This window comes from Micropterus dolomieu, linkage group LG06, assembly GCF_021292245.1.
Source record: "Micropterus dolomieu isolate WLL.071019.BEF.003 ecotype Adirondacks linkage group LG06, ASM2129224v1, whole genome shotgun sequence".
In the NCBI taxonomy this organism is placed as follows: Eukaryota; Metazoa; Chordata; class Actinopteri; order Centrarchiformes; family Centrarchidae; genus Micropterus; species Micropterus dolomieu.
In genome coordinates, this window is record NC_060155.1 from 5,056,147 (window position 1) to 5,071,177 (window position 15,031).

The 15,031-nt window shown below is 40.9% G+C and overlaps 1 protein-coding gene across 1 annotated transcript in view; it reads left to right on the top strand.

The window, feature by feature from the left end:
• LOC123972089 (neuropilin-1a-like) overlaps positions 1 to 15,031 on the top strand; it is a 74,351-nt gene that overhangs the window by 13,122 nt on the left and 46,198 nt on the right. The window contains exon 3 of the mRNA XM_046051323.1: positions 10,752 to 10,933. Coding sequence (XP_045907279.1) covers positions 10,752 to 10,933 — 182 coding nt within the window. The remainder of the gene's footprint in view (positions 1 to 10,751; positions 10,934 to 15,031) is intronic.

Sequence of the window (15,031 nt, forward strand, 5' to 3'; positions counted from 1 at the left end):
GAACATTGGAGTGACTCAGTTGAGGTTCGGTTATTTTGAATCAGGCTGCTGACTGAAAGGGGAAAAATTCTTTTTAGGAAATGGGTGTGTTGGTGTTAGTGTGTTAGTGTGTCACCAGAACATCATTTGTTTTGGCATTACATGCTGACACTTTAGTATAAGGTTAGTGATTTTAGAAGTACCATTTAACCAGTGGTAGTAGTAGTAGTAGTTTAGCAGTGATAGTAGTGGTGTTAGTGTTTTGATCCCTTGCCTAGCAATAGCATAATGATGGAATTCTCTATCATAAGTGAAAGTTCTTCATTAGAGTTCTATGTTAATAGCAAAAAGCTCTTAGGTTTTAAAAGTAAGAGTCTTAATTATGAGAAATGGTCCCTTTTATAGTGTTAAATAATTTATTTATGCATTATTGGATAAGCAACATTGCGAGGCTGGGCCCAATTACATTGCAATATGTTTGGTTGTAAAATCATTATAACATTGAATATATTTATATGTGAAATATTTGTTATTAGTAACTACAGCGATCAGATAAACACAGAAGTAAAAAGTGCAATTTTTCTTGTAGAGATATGAAGTTGCGCAAAATATAAATACTTGTCACAAGTATAAACATGAAAATGATAAGATACAAATTTATAACTACATTTAAAGAAGACACACCTGCCATCACCAAAAATGTAATGTTGTAATGTTTTCATTATATTGCCTGCATATTTACTAATGTTAAACGTGCAATATTAGCTCAATAAATTAGACATAGCCAGGTTTAGCCTACTTTCTGGACATTGTTTCAAGTGAGTAACTCCATTCTTTAACTGTGCTGGAGTTTTTAGTTTATATATATACATATATAGCTAGCCTCATCACTGATGCTACCTTTGTGTAACATTGTTTTGAACTTTAAGGTGACACTGAAAAAAATGTTTATGACACTGCTGCTAGATCTCGTTGATAATGCTAGCTTCTCACTATCAGTCGTGATGCTATGGTGTTAGCCTGAAGCTCCAAAAGCAGTGAGCCACAAAAGAACAGAAGAATAGTTTTGGTATTAAAGTTTGCATGACTGAAAAGCTAATTTGACCAATGTGCTTGTCCTCTTATAACTCGTTAAGTCCCAACACCGGCCGACATTTATGCTTCATAATATCATTCTCTGAAATTAAGGCTGTTTCTCAGAGTCCAACTGTCAGATCTTTATCTTTCTATCAGCCTCCCGTCTGCCTGTCCACTAGACTCTCTCATTAACAAACCAAAGCATTCCCTGCTGGGGTTTCTATATGTGTTTCTGAATAGAGCTAGCTAATTATTGTCACATGCTTTTGGGAACAAGAGGCTGAATGTATAGCCAGCCAGGCCTCTCTGTGAATGCAGATGAACTTGTCAAGGGCTAACGCATGTCAAAGTGCAGTGGAAGTGACACAGTGTTTATTGCTTTGCCCCTAACTCACTTTAGAGAGGTGTGGATTGAGTGTCAGTTGACAAAGGGCCTTTTTCCTCCCAAATCTCTGTGGTACAGATGGAGACAGTTGGACTTTCTCTGATTTCAGACACAGAAACGCCCTTCTGTGTTTGTTTAAGTCTCAAGCTATCCAGACAGACTGCGGATGCAGTAACTAGCTACTTTCCGTTAAACACAAGCAAAGTTGCAACACTTGGAGAAACTTCTCTACTCCCCAAAATACGACTTTGACTTTCATTTTTTCCAACTTTTTCATATTAAACCCCATTTGATTTTTCACTAAATCTCATTTCATCCTTCAGGGTCCCTAAACAGTCTGCCTAAGAAGGGGGTGGGGGGGCATTCTCCTTCCCTCCTCTGTCAGATTAAGGCTTCCTAAATGAGAACAAATTCCACCTCCTCCTCGTCTCCATTTTAATTTCCCAGCAGGATTGTGCGTCTGTGGCTTTGTATCTGCACGGCCGAGGTGAAGGATGAGGATATTCATACTTTGGCTGCTTGGCCCAATTTAATTTTTTTGGGCAGAGTAGGGAGTTTGTGTGGCCGTGTGTGTATGATCTTACTGGTTTTAATAGGATTTACTTGAATGCATTTTCTTTTGAAGTGTTCTTCAACATCACTCAGATGCCGGGTTTACCAAATAAGTTATCATGTAACCAGCGTTTGGGTGTTTTGTTTGTTTTGAAATGTGTGTTTATTGCATCTGACAAACAGTCATGGTCATAAAATTAAATGTGTGTGGGTGGATGTATGGATGGGTGGCACGAGTGATTATTTCTGAGCACAATATGAGTGTGTGTTCAGTGGGTGCTCATACTGTAGCTCTAAACAATTAGCGTGTCGTTATGTTTGCTCTTGTACTTCTGCCTTTGTGAGGACCTTTATTTTGATCTTGAGGAAATGTTCGGTCCTCACTTATTTAAAGGGCTGTTTCAGCGTTAAGGCTTGGTTTCAGGGATAGGGTTATACTTAGGTTAACGTTCAGGAACTGGGCTATGGTGAACACCCTCTGGGGACACCATCTTGGGATTCCTGCTTGTCTCTGTGGGAGTGACAACAATCACAAGCCAATCCTGTCTCCTTGAAGTTACATTTGTAATTAACTCATTTGTAAGAGCAAATACATTTAAATGGAAACCTAATGCCTCCCAGACTATGTTTTTCTTTATCAACATAATGAGAAAATGTTATGACATAATAGCAACATAATTGGAAAAACAAATTAGTATTAAATACCTAATTTTTAAGTAGGCAGGGTAGCCTAGTATGCATTGCTCGTGAGCAATCCTTGTGTAAGAAAGCAACCTTAGCATTCGTTTGTTTCTGTAATCATGGAGGCAAGTTTCACACAAAACCGAACTTCCAGGTGAATGTCAACGTTTGACCCCTGCCTTTTCTTGTGTCGGAGCTCAGCGCCACACCACCTGCTATCCAGTGCTTGAAGTGGAAAAAAATAGGTGCCAGTCAGCTATCAGCTTTTGGACAATGCACATTTGTTTCTTCTATATTTCAGTTGCATTGCATGTTTTCTTATTGTCCATTGTTTCATTTGTAATTTAACATTTTTTTTTTCAGAACATTTTGAACAAAAGCTTTCAAAAAGTGATGGAGACATTCTGATTCTGACCTGTCCCCTGCGTCCCCAGTGGAAATGACACCTATCTGTCAATATTTTTAAATGTCCCGCCCCATCCAGGCTGTGATTGGTCGGTTCAGTGGATCTTAACACTGTCAGGAAATGTCATTTGTGTATCAAGTACACTTGTGTGTCAAGTATAACTGTACAAATTTGTGCACATGTGGGTGTGCTATGAATACAGTAAGTGAGTATTTTTACAGATATTTGAGAGAGACAAAGAGCAGGAAACTGACTAAGAGTATTACTTGTGGGGAGATGACATGAGCTGTGGTGTGTGAGGGTGAGTAAAAGAGATAGAGATGATGTCGATTTTTTGGTTAACATGGAGGAGGTGAGAAATTGGGAGGGATGAACTTGTGTGTGTGTGTGTGTGTGTGTGTGTGTGTGTGTGTGTGTGTGATGCCAGGTGGCATCATAGTGTGTTTTCTGCTCACACACTCAGATACGACACACACACACACGTGCCATCTGTAGCCTCCCAGCAGAGCTCAGAACGACTGGTCAGACTTTGGTTTCATCGGCATTAAAACACAGAAACCACTCATGTATTGCAAAATCTGAACGTTGTAGCCTACAGCTTCTTCTGTGTGTGTGTTTGTGTGTGGTGTGGTATTTCCTACATTGTGGGGACATATCTGCTCACACAGAAGTGTAGTGGTCATGGCAAAAGTGTGTCTGTTTTTGTGGGTGAGTGTTTCTTCTGTTACTTCCTGTTGCTGGGTGATGCTTTCACAACAAAAAGGACTGAGCACACAGTTTTCACGCTAAAGCACGTTTCATCATGAATTTAGAGAGAATAATAAAAGGTTATTGTTTTTGGTTCATGACATCCCACAAAGCAGCTGAATGAACCATTGTTTTTATTTAGTGCAGCTCCTTCTTACCATGAATAAAAAAAATGTTTTAGCTATTTAAAGTATCGGCAGTAAACTTCAGGTGTAGGTGTCTCAAGTCCCCAGTTTTCAGTGACGTTCAACAATCACACAGGTAGAAGCATCCACACATGCACACACACACCAGCCTCAGTGGACGGTGGAAGGATTGCAAGAAAGGGGCATGATTCCCTTCTTTTCAAGTGGAAGAAAGCACTCTCCCGATGTTATTGGCACAATTACTCTCTCTGTCAGCAACTGGGTGCAACAAGCTCATGCCTTTTTCCTAAGGTTGTTGAAAGCCATTCTGGGTAATGAAGGAAATTACTACATGAAGTAGAAGTAGATGAGGCCTGTTGAAGAAAAGTTTATTACAATATTCGATCAATCTTTAAATTTGGTTGGTTGGATCAAACGTGGAATGTTTCCTTTAAAGCCACATGGTTTATAGAGAGGGGAAAGTTTTTGGAAGAATTATTTCATGTCTGGGGAGGAAGGTGGAGAGCAGACAGTGTTTGCACAGACAGATCCAGATGAAGGGAAAGAGAGGTGGATGGAATAAATGAACAACGGAGGGAGAGAGGTGTGATGCTGCTCTGCAGAAACACTGAGTCATTCCCAGCTTCTACTTTGCGTTGCTGGAGGTAATTGTAACAACAGCTCAAACTTCGCCCAATAAATGTTCCCATGATAATGTCCAGATGTGTGCGGTGTGTGTGTGTGCGGTGTGTGTGTGTGTGTGGGGGGGGGGGGGGGGGGGGGGGGGGGGGGGGAGGGGGCAAGTATGTTAATGAGTTGTAGTGTATGAGTGGAGCGGGCTGAGGGTGTTTGCTTATAGCTCAGTACTCCAGTAGCTTGGGAAGGAATGCAGGGCTGTGTGAAAATTCCCGGCTTTGTATTTACTGTATCACTTGTCTTAGTGGTGGAGCACTTATCAAACTGTGTGGGTGATAATGAAAATATTAATAAGTGTATTTTTTATATTGGATTCTTTGTCTAATTAATTTGATTTATTTTTATCTGTGTTTTTGTAGGTGTTACTCTTTTCTTTTTTTCTTATCAGCCTTGGAAATTGCTGCTGATGCTAAACACCCACTTCTTATAATTTAAATAAAGCATTATTTCTGACAGAAATAGTCGAGTTTGTGGTTTTGGTTTCAGAAGTGGGGGAGAACTGAAACTACATAGACGCTGTTGAAAAAACAAATGTTTGGCCAGTTGTCATGGATCTGAAGATGTTTAAACTTTCCTGTACAGGTGCATTTGCATTTTTAATAAAAAAAATTGTCATCCTTATCTTTGTTGTTCATTTTAATAAACTCAGAGCTTTTTTCATCTGGGTTATTATGGATGGACATTGAGGGGATTCTGTTTAGTGAGGTTCTAGTGGGTAAAAAACCGAGCAGCACATATCCCCTTCATCCATTTTTCTCATTAAAAACAGCAAATGTAAAAGCTTCCATGGAATTTATGAATCAATTATGTTTTTTATGTCAGTTAGTGTGATATGGTTACCAAACCAATATTTTTCTCTCTAATTCTTCCATATTTCCAGTTTAACACTTGCTCAAAATGCTGCAAACAATACATCTCAACCTTCTCTTGCTCTTCCTGCCACTAGTCGCTTATTAAGTTTGACATTTGGTCCACTTACACTTACTGTGGGTGTACAAATCACTGTGGGTTGGAGTGCCACTTAATAGCAAGAAATGTTCATTTAAACATCTGCTGTTGGGCCCCCAGATGGAATGGCGCTTGTTTTGCCCTTGAGCAAGGCATTTGCTACGGAGAGCTGCATTTTGAGGGCACGATTAGCCAATGTGGTTAATGAGTTATGTGAGGGGATGGAGAGGGGGCTGCAGGGCTGCAGACTGAGAGACTCTCCTTAACTAGAGTGTGAAGAGACAGACCCACTTCATTAAACGGCCTGTCTCGGTAAACACCGACTGCCTCCAGGACTGGCTGCAGTGAGTGAGTGAGTGAGTGTAGCCATCTGCATGCAGACAGACACACACATTGTTTCTCTCCATCTCTCTCCCTATGGCCCTTAATTTATAAGCCTCTGTACGACACGGCGGCGAGGAGAGAGGAAGGGAAGCTAGGTGGATGTTTGATGCTATGAATAAAAATGCCATCACCTAAACATCACCATCGGCACAAAGACCTTACAAGTGAGCACTTAAGTCCATTTCTCACCGGGCATGTAAAGCCATCTGCGAACACATGGAGAATAACACTGAGAGACAGAGATCCAATTAAAGTCAGAGATGGAAGGAGAGAGAGAGAGGACAGATTTTGTACACCTCCGGCTCAAATACCTCGATTTCAACATGGAAAACACTTGTTTATGCCCTGAGCTGTCAGCACTGCTGAAACATAATGTGTGTAAACAGACTTGCCTGAGAATTGCTGCATGTTTGACAATGTGAAAACATAACAAATGTTTTTGTAATTGTTCATGTTGTTCATTAATCTAATTTGATAGTCATTGTTTTCAGCGCAGTACAGGTTTGGGCTCTGCTCCTATAGGACTCTGTTAGATTCTACTGGAGTGATCAGGTCTCAGTAAAGAATCATAAAAACAATCACCACATTTTGATTTACAAAATTAAAATAAGCAATGTCTGTAAGAGATTTGAGGGAGAAAAACACATTTCCCGCATCAAACTCATGAAGAGACTTTTTCGAAAACCACCACCTAACAAGCTTTATGTCTGTGTGCCATGACGAAAATCAGCAGTCAACACCTGAATTCCTTGAGTCTGAGACGAGCTGACTGTCTGAGCTTCAGTCCAAACCTGCTGACGACGTTTCTCACAGTGTGAAAACGCTATAGGTGTTTTTGTCTTTTCAAAAATCGTAGCACGGTTATTTATCTGGCTTGGTCAGGTGGCCTGTTTTTGGATCTGTACTTCTGGAGGAAAGGGTCTCATTAGACATACATTCCTATGATTCCACACAGTCTTACCTGAGAGCTTTTACTGCTGATCAGCAAGCCGCCAGACTGAAGGAATATTGTGATATTCTGCTGAGCTTCTTAAAGAAAACTCTCTGTTCTCTTGTCAGAGAGTGCAGAGGTCAGGCTTGGCTTCAGCACAGAGACCCCAAAGCTGGTATGGATTTTTTGTCTTGCTCAAGGACAACACATCTGATATGGTCTCTCAGGTCCAGGTTCTCTGTTGTTGTACTTTACCCTTTTCAGCTTTAGCTACTCACCAGGCAAAGATGTTTCCACAGCTGGCCGCAAGAGGAAGAAGCTTGCTATGTCAAAACAGCACACAGTACTTTCAGACAGTATGGCAATAACAGAAAACAAATGTGTAAACAGAAAGAATGTCAGATTTAAAAACAAAAGCTTTAGACGCGATGTGCTGTAAATGTATATATAACTGATTTCCACTTGGATTTCCCATCCTGACAGTCAGAAGGGGAATCTGAAGCTGAGTCAAGTCTGATGGTCAGCACAGATTATCTGTTAGGAAGCTTTTTGATTAGTTTTCCATTGGAGACGTCCAGACAACAGTGATGTTACAGAAGTCAGCTTTATTTAAAGTTAAATAACATTTTGTGGATAAGTTAAGTCACATGACTTACGCAGTGTACGCAATGTATTTTTGTTTCCAAACCCTCAACAAACAACGTGTTTCACAACGTAAAGTACGTATGGTCCAGTACCTGTCACTGGATTGTACTTTACAACGCTCGTACGTGTCGTTTTGAGACAATCGGCCTATTTACTTGTTTAGGTATGATGACGTGTTAACTAAAAATAACTGTACACTTTTTTGCCTACTGAAGTTTTTAGAAAACCACCTGAGCAAACAATAAACTGCACCTAGAAATGTAAACGTTTTGGTACATGTATTCAGTGACACATCCCCTTTTCCTTCTAGTGCAGTAGTTCCCGAAATGGGGGTCAAGATCGATCAGTTGACAAAATGAGGGCTGTGTCCGAAATCACCACTCACTCACTACTCCCTGTCTAGTGAGTTGTGTGTAGAGGACTATATAGCGAGCTCACTTGCTAAATGAACACTTTTGGACACTACTCTTTTACCTCGTTAATTACGTCATTGCTGTCAGACAATCGATTGGTGGACTGTTGTTTTCTATTAGTGCAATGCATGATGAGATCTAGGGCTTGGTTAGTGGCTGTCGGTTGTACACTACTTTTCAAAATTAATTCTGGGATACTTTGAGTGGACTATAAAGGGAATAACAATTCTCATTATACATTCAGACAGCACTACAAAATGGCCAGCTCACTATATAGTCCACTATATATATAGTGAGTAGTGGGTGATTTCGGGCACAGCTGAGGTCTTAAGGTCCATTTAATTTCGACTTCTGGAACTCTTAAAGCTCTAAAGTCAACTGCTGTTTCCAAGGCCAAGAATGAACTTTCCTATTCAAAGTTTTCAGTCACGTGACATGTGCGGTGACCTGGAGGGCAAAACAACAGACCAACATAGCAGCTCACACTGCGACTCCCCTGTAGAGACGCTGCAAAAGCAGTAAAATTTTATTTGGATCACCTTTCAACTTAAGAAAAAGAGACATATGAACACAAACTGCAAGTGTGGGTCATATCCGATCCATATAACGTTACAGCACCCGCTGCCGCATTTCTACCGTTAAAACCCGCCAGCTCCCTGCCGCCGCTCGGGTTGCGGTAATGTTTACTTTTACTTCTGGGGAATCCCTCACCTAACACAGGCTTGTCTCCTCCTCGATTAGTAAATCAGAAAGCACAACAACCATCCAGCATTTTGGCAACGCAAAAAGTAACAAACTCAAAGTAACAGTGTATCACTTGCATAGGCCTATTGGCTGGCAGGCAACAGAAATTAACGTCTTTTTGTCCTCCAAGGGAGCGTTTTCAGTGGAGTGTGACGTCACGTGAAAACTATGAATTAAATCCTTCTTTTCTTTTTGTGAAATACTTGAGAGTTTCCCTCCCCAGGCTTCTGTAAACTATTAAAATTAAAAAAGGGAACATCACTCTTTGCTCACAGCTCATGGACGTATATGCAACATGAGCACAAGAAGGCATTGCTGGGCTATAAAGGGCCGCAAGATCTAACGTAAAATTTAGAGCTGAGACACCCTGCTAAACAACAGTTTGTCAGGCATTATCCTCTTGCTTGCTGAGTCACAGGTATTTTTTTAGCTGTGGTCTGTAGTATAATCAGCCATTTAGTCGTGAATTCGCGTTGCATCCCACCATGCTTTCTTACACACTTGGCTCTGTGAGTCAGTCTGCTACAGCGCAGCACAGAGAGTGGAGGAGGGGAGGTGTTTATCAAGGCACACTTACATACATACTCACGAACACACTTGAGTTACTTACGCACTTAAAAATGCACTTCAACTTGTGTGAATTCTTTGCTGAGCATATATACAGCAGCCTACATACATGGTACAAAACACATCAAGTGTGCCTGCAGATGCCAAACATAAGGTGCAATACATATCTTCCAGAAGTCACATACAAACAGCATGCACCTCCAGAGTGCCCACTTAGACACTTGAGGTGTTGTGAAGTGGACAGTGGGTGGACAGAGGGTTGTTGGCAGGTAAAAGATGAGGTGCTGCAGCGGTGGTGGGAGGTCCACACAGACGGCAGAGACTGATGAAGTCTCTCAGTGCGCTCAGGGGGATCTTCAGATCCTCCCAGTGCCTCACACTGTCATGGGTTTATGTTTCTATGGCTGCCTCGCTCTCTCCCTCTGCCCATCCCTGTCTCAGTCCTAGAAAGAGTAGCTTCTGTTCAATTGCATTGACTCTCTGACTCCGTTCACACTGCACTTTCTTAAATCTGATGTTGTATTTCTTTTGTCCCCACACAGAGCTGATGTTTTCTTACCAGCAGGAAAAGCTAAAAACAGGCACGCAAGGTCATTTCCCTACGGGGACAAATAAAGACATTGATTGTCATTTCTCACCTCTGATGTAGACCAGTGGATATATATAACAGTTAGATATCTTACTTGTGGGAGAGAAATATCATTTTGTTCCACTCACATGTTCCCTTACATTCTGATCTACATATATTGTTCTTAAGTTGAAATGTGCCTTATATCATGGTGCCTCACAAACTATCTGTGACACACTTAAGTCTGTTGAGATAATATGACTGTAAATATTGATCTTTTCACCATGCAAAGGAAAGAAGACAACCAGATGTTGCTGTTCCCCCAACATGCATTCAGTAATTTATTATACAGCTGCTGTATCTGAGAATTTTCTTCACTGTGAAATGCTCCAATGTGCTGCTGCAATCTTCCATCATTCATTTGAGACAGCTGTCGGTATTTAGGGTGCCACAGCGGCATTAGCTATAAGAACAAGAAGATAAAACATTGCAAACCAAGCCGGTCAGCTGACCAGATTGGTATTTTGAAGAAACGCCTTAAGTCAGTCAAAATCCGGAAGCATTCAGTGCCAGCAAAACATGTTGGAGAAAAGCAGATATGACATCCTTTGTTATGGCCTCCAGTTAGTAACATCAGCTTTCTGTTCGTAGCAGATTGACTTTCTCATGTAAGATCAGTGGAAAGCCTCTTTTAATAACACTACCAGTAATCACAGAATAACTATTCAACTTTTGATAACCTAGAACACGTACTCATGCATATGTTCAGCAGCTTTGTACATTCAAGCAAACAGGGACGCTGGGACAGGTCAATGTAAAAATCAATTATGAGCTCATATAATAATGTGTTTTTTTTTGACAAGAGTGTAAATCTAAACCTGTATCTCCTCTCTTCTCCTACAGGTACGACTACGTGGAGGTTTACAACGGCGGAGATGAGCTTTCACCCATGTTGGGGAAGTTTTGCGGGAAGATCGCACCGTCTCCGATCATCTCCAGCGGCAGCCAGCTCCTCATCAAGTTTGTCTCCGACTATGAGACACACGGGGCGGGCTTCTCTGTTCGCTACGAGGTCTTCAAGACAGGTGTGTACTGGTCTGTGGTTTCATCATACAACAACAACAAAATGAAATGTCCTTGTTGTAGCTACTTGTGTTGGAGCTGCAGTTGCCGTGCTGTTTTCCACTGAATGTGATGAATTGCCTCATTGAAAACAGCCAATTTAAATTCATTTGTAGTTTAGCCAGGTTTCTTCTTGAGCTTTTGGATCAATGTCACTCATGATGAAAAATAACCAGCAATAAATACTTTTTTGCCATTTTACATATTTCAGGAGGCTGGCAGGCTGTTCAAGGGCAGCAGGGGATGATAAGAAAACCAAACAGACTAAAGCTTTGATAATTCCTGTCCTCTCTGACAAAATTGGAAATTTAGTGTTACCAATTTAGTGTTACCAAGTTAACTGAAGAGATCTGGGGACACGGCCCTCAGGCTTATTAGTTAAAACCCTCCCTCATGAGAGTGACAACCAATCAAATATAACAAATGACGGTGCTTGTTCTATGGGTAAATTTAGGCTAGTTAACCTGTCTGATCATCTGGCTGCCTTTCCCCAAGTGTAGGACAAGCACCCTACATTTTTTACAAAACTGTGAAAAATCTGAATAAATATTTAGACTACAAACATTTTGCACAAAACATAAGCATATGATCTCTTACATGTTGATCAAACCAGTAACCAGCATCCTAAAATAACCTCTCAGAGAATATAGATAAAAATGTTTCCACACTCAGGTTGTCCAAACAGCCTGAGCTGCACCCCACGTACACTGACCTCCAAGCTGCAAGTTAAATAAACTCAAAGACCCAGAATTCCATTAGAGGAACAGTGAGTCCCAGCTGGGGCAGGATGCTAGCAGGATAGACCTACATAAACACTGCCTGTCGAGGAAGGAACCTTGCTCCCGTGTCCTACATTTGTATTTGCTCTTCCCTCTTGGGTCCACTTGAGTAACCGCCAAACGCTGAGTCTCCTGTGACCACTTCAGTTTCCACCAATGGGGACTTTAGATAAATCAGATAAAACGGGAATGTGCGCTTGCGTGAGATTCCTCTTCTTTTTTTGTTTGCACCCCAGAGAGCAATAACCATTCACAGAATCACGGGATCCAGGAATAACAATCCCCAGATGGACTTTTGTTGAAAATGAAACAAGTGCTTTTTTCTTTGTACTGAAATGAGGAGTAAGGCAGTAATACGAGCGGGGTTAAGGGCAAGCTCTAAACTACAAAGTATAGCCCTACTTCTGATACACCTTTCAAATCCGCTTGTCTCAACTGTAATTTCAGGGTGCAAAGTGGAGCCTTGACTGATGAATGACACGAAGATGTTGGAAAGTCATTGTAATAAATCTTTAAAAGTGGGTCAACAGTGTATCAGCTTAGAAGGAACATTGGTCCTGAACGTTTTCCTGGTGGGATTTTTGTAAAGATAGAGTTTCCCCATAGATGTGTGATGATTTATATTTGAGCTGTGATCAGATAGTATAATGATCAAATAGGGATTTACTGTACGTTCATCATGCTGTCTGGGGCTCCATGTCATTTAGGAAAGGTCCAACTTTATGTCATTTGTCATGAAATAGACTCCTATGATTGTGTTGAAAGTCAGTTTAAATTGATAAATGGAATTGTGGGTCAATTCTTCCAGATCCTTTTAATTAAAAATAACCTTAAAACCTGGAAAAATAAAACGAAAATGATCTGCAAAGCTATAGCTAAATAAGAATATGATATTTTTATTATTTCGAGTGAAAAGAGCCTTCCACCTTACGTGATATATGTGATAAATACAGTACTGTTTTAACGTTCAATGTCCATTTATGACATTGGGAACAGAATCAGAATCAGCATTAGCTTTATTTGCCAGGTATGTGTACACATATGAGGAATTTCACACACATCTGTGTGTCTGTGCACGCTGCTGCTGTCCCTCCTTGTGTTTATCAGATAAACAGAGCAACTGTTTTCGTGTTGTTGTTGAGTAACTCACTACTGGCTACTGCTCAGCTGCAGCACAGAATATTCAGAACTCTGTGTGTGTGTGTGGGCATCAACCGTTTTCGTGTGTTTACTGAGATTATCTTTTTGTTATGTGTGTTGCTCTGTGCCTAGACTTGTCTTTGCAATTCAATGTATATACCTGCTTGTGTGTGTGTGTGTGTGTGTGTGTGTGTGTGTGTGTGTGTGTGTGTGTGTGTGTGTGTGAGTAGACAGGTACATGGGACCCTAGGCTCATTTAGCTAATGGGCTGTTTGTCCTTGGAGGGAACAGGGGTGACCTGCAGATGAGATGGATGCTCCGGCATGTCAGAGCCAGAAGAGGGGTTTGAAAACTAGGACAGCATGTGTTGGGGGGAGTGTGTGTGTGTGTGTGTGTGTGTGTTGGCCTCAATATGGGTCCTCTACCCTCTAACAAGTTAAAAACAGCACTTGTACTCACTCAGGTAATCCCCCTGCCATGTTGCTTCCTTCCTTGCCTTCCTTCTCGCCACATTTAAAATCCATTACAGTCAGAGCAGCGTATTGAAACTCAGCGCTAAATGGAGATGCTGCTCTGGTTACAAACAGGCTTTAAAGTCTATAGAGACCTCCATCTTTGTCTTTCTCTCACTGCCTGTTTTTGTCGTGTGATCTCAGAATATTTTTAGATCTCAGACATCTTTTTAAATGTAATTTTTAAGAACATTGGCATACAGCTAGGGCTGTCGCGGTGAAGTAATTTCCCTTGCAGTGATTTATTGTGGCTCCACAGTGGTATGCGGTCTTATTGCCAGTTTTGTTTTGTTTTTGCAAAGTAATTTGGTGCAATAATGCATAGTAAGTGTGTCTATGGATCTCACTTCACCGCCTAGCGAGCCACACACTGCAGTTGTATTGTCTGAGCAAGCTAGCTGCTGCATGCTAGTCAAAGTTACACAATGTTGCCAAGCTAATTCAGTCCTGCAGGCTGACCATGCCTTTTTTCACACGTAGCTATATCGTTACCTTCAGGGCATGTCTATCAAGTCAATTTACATACTGCAGCAACATGCGCACACACACACACATACACACAAACACCAGTGCAGAGCAGAATGGGCTTCCTTCCATATAACGTTAACACCTCCACTGTAAGTTAGCATAGTAGAGTTCCTCAAAAAACAACATGAAAAACGAGTTACGGGCATCCAACCTGCTACAGTCTTTTTTTTTTGTGGGCTTCAAATGAGGCTTAACGGTCACACAGTTTCTGTTGACTGTCCCTCAATATTACAACATTAGTCTATTATCCAAATTAGCGGCACAATATGCTAATGCAAAGTTAGCTAATCTACAAAATAAACAGTAAAACAACATAAAATATGACAAAACTTCCAGCTTCCAAGTTCTAAAGTCATGTTGCTTGTCAAATTTTTGAACCATTGATTTGTTCATTTAACACGCACTGAAATGTAGGAACATACCGATTGTTGCTGTTGCTTGCCAGTAGTGCGGTATTTAAATTTTGCGTTATCGCGACAGCCCTACACACAGTTTAAATGTATTATATTTTATTTTAAATTACTTGAGAAGTATTTTTAGGCTTATTTTGATTTTTGAGTCATTCAAATTCAAGTATGTTTAATAAAAATAAAATAATAGGATTAAGTATTCAGCAGGATTATATTTTTGTCAAGAGCTCTTTGGAACAGCATTCTGACAATGGAGTAGGGAGATAAAGTATAACTTAAATTAATAAAGATATTGTGAATTATATTTTTATTTTTTCTTCTGGGCTGGTGATCACAGTCTTTTATTACCCCTAGGTCTGCTTGATGTGACATGCACTTCTACATACCTTTCTGTATATGTATCTGTCTGTGGCTTCATCCCTCGTTCTTTCCCTCTTTGCGTACCTCTCCTGCCTTCTGTCTCTCTCTCTTTTCCACGTAGGTCATTATGATGAGAAAACCCCAAAACCCCACCGCAAAAAGCAATAACCCTCATTCAGATGACATGCTCTGTTTGGCTTTAAAGATAGCGCTAGGCAAAAGTGGGTAAATCTCTGTCTAATGAGCGTTGGGCTGTAAAGCTCTGGCACATTCACCTCCCTCAACCATCACCATCGCCATAACCATAACTCCACCCTCTGCTGACCACAGAA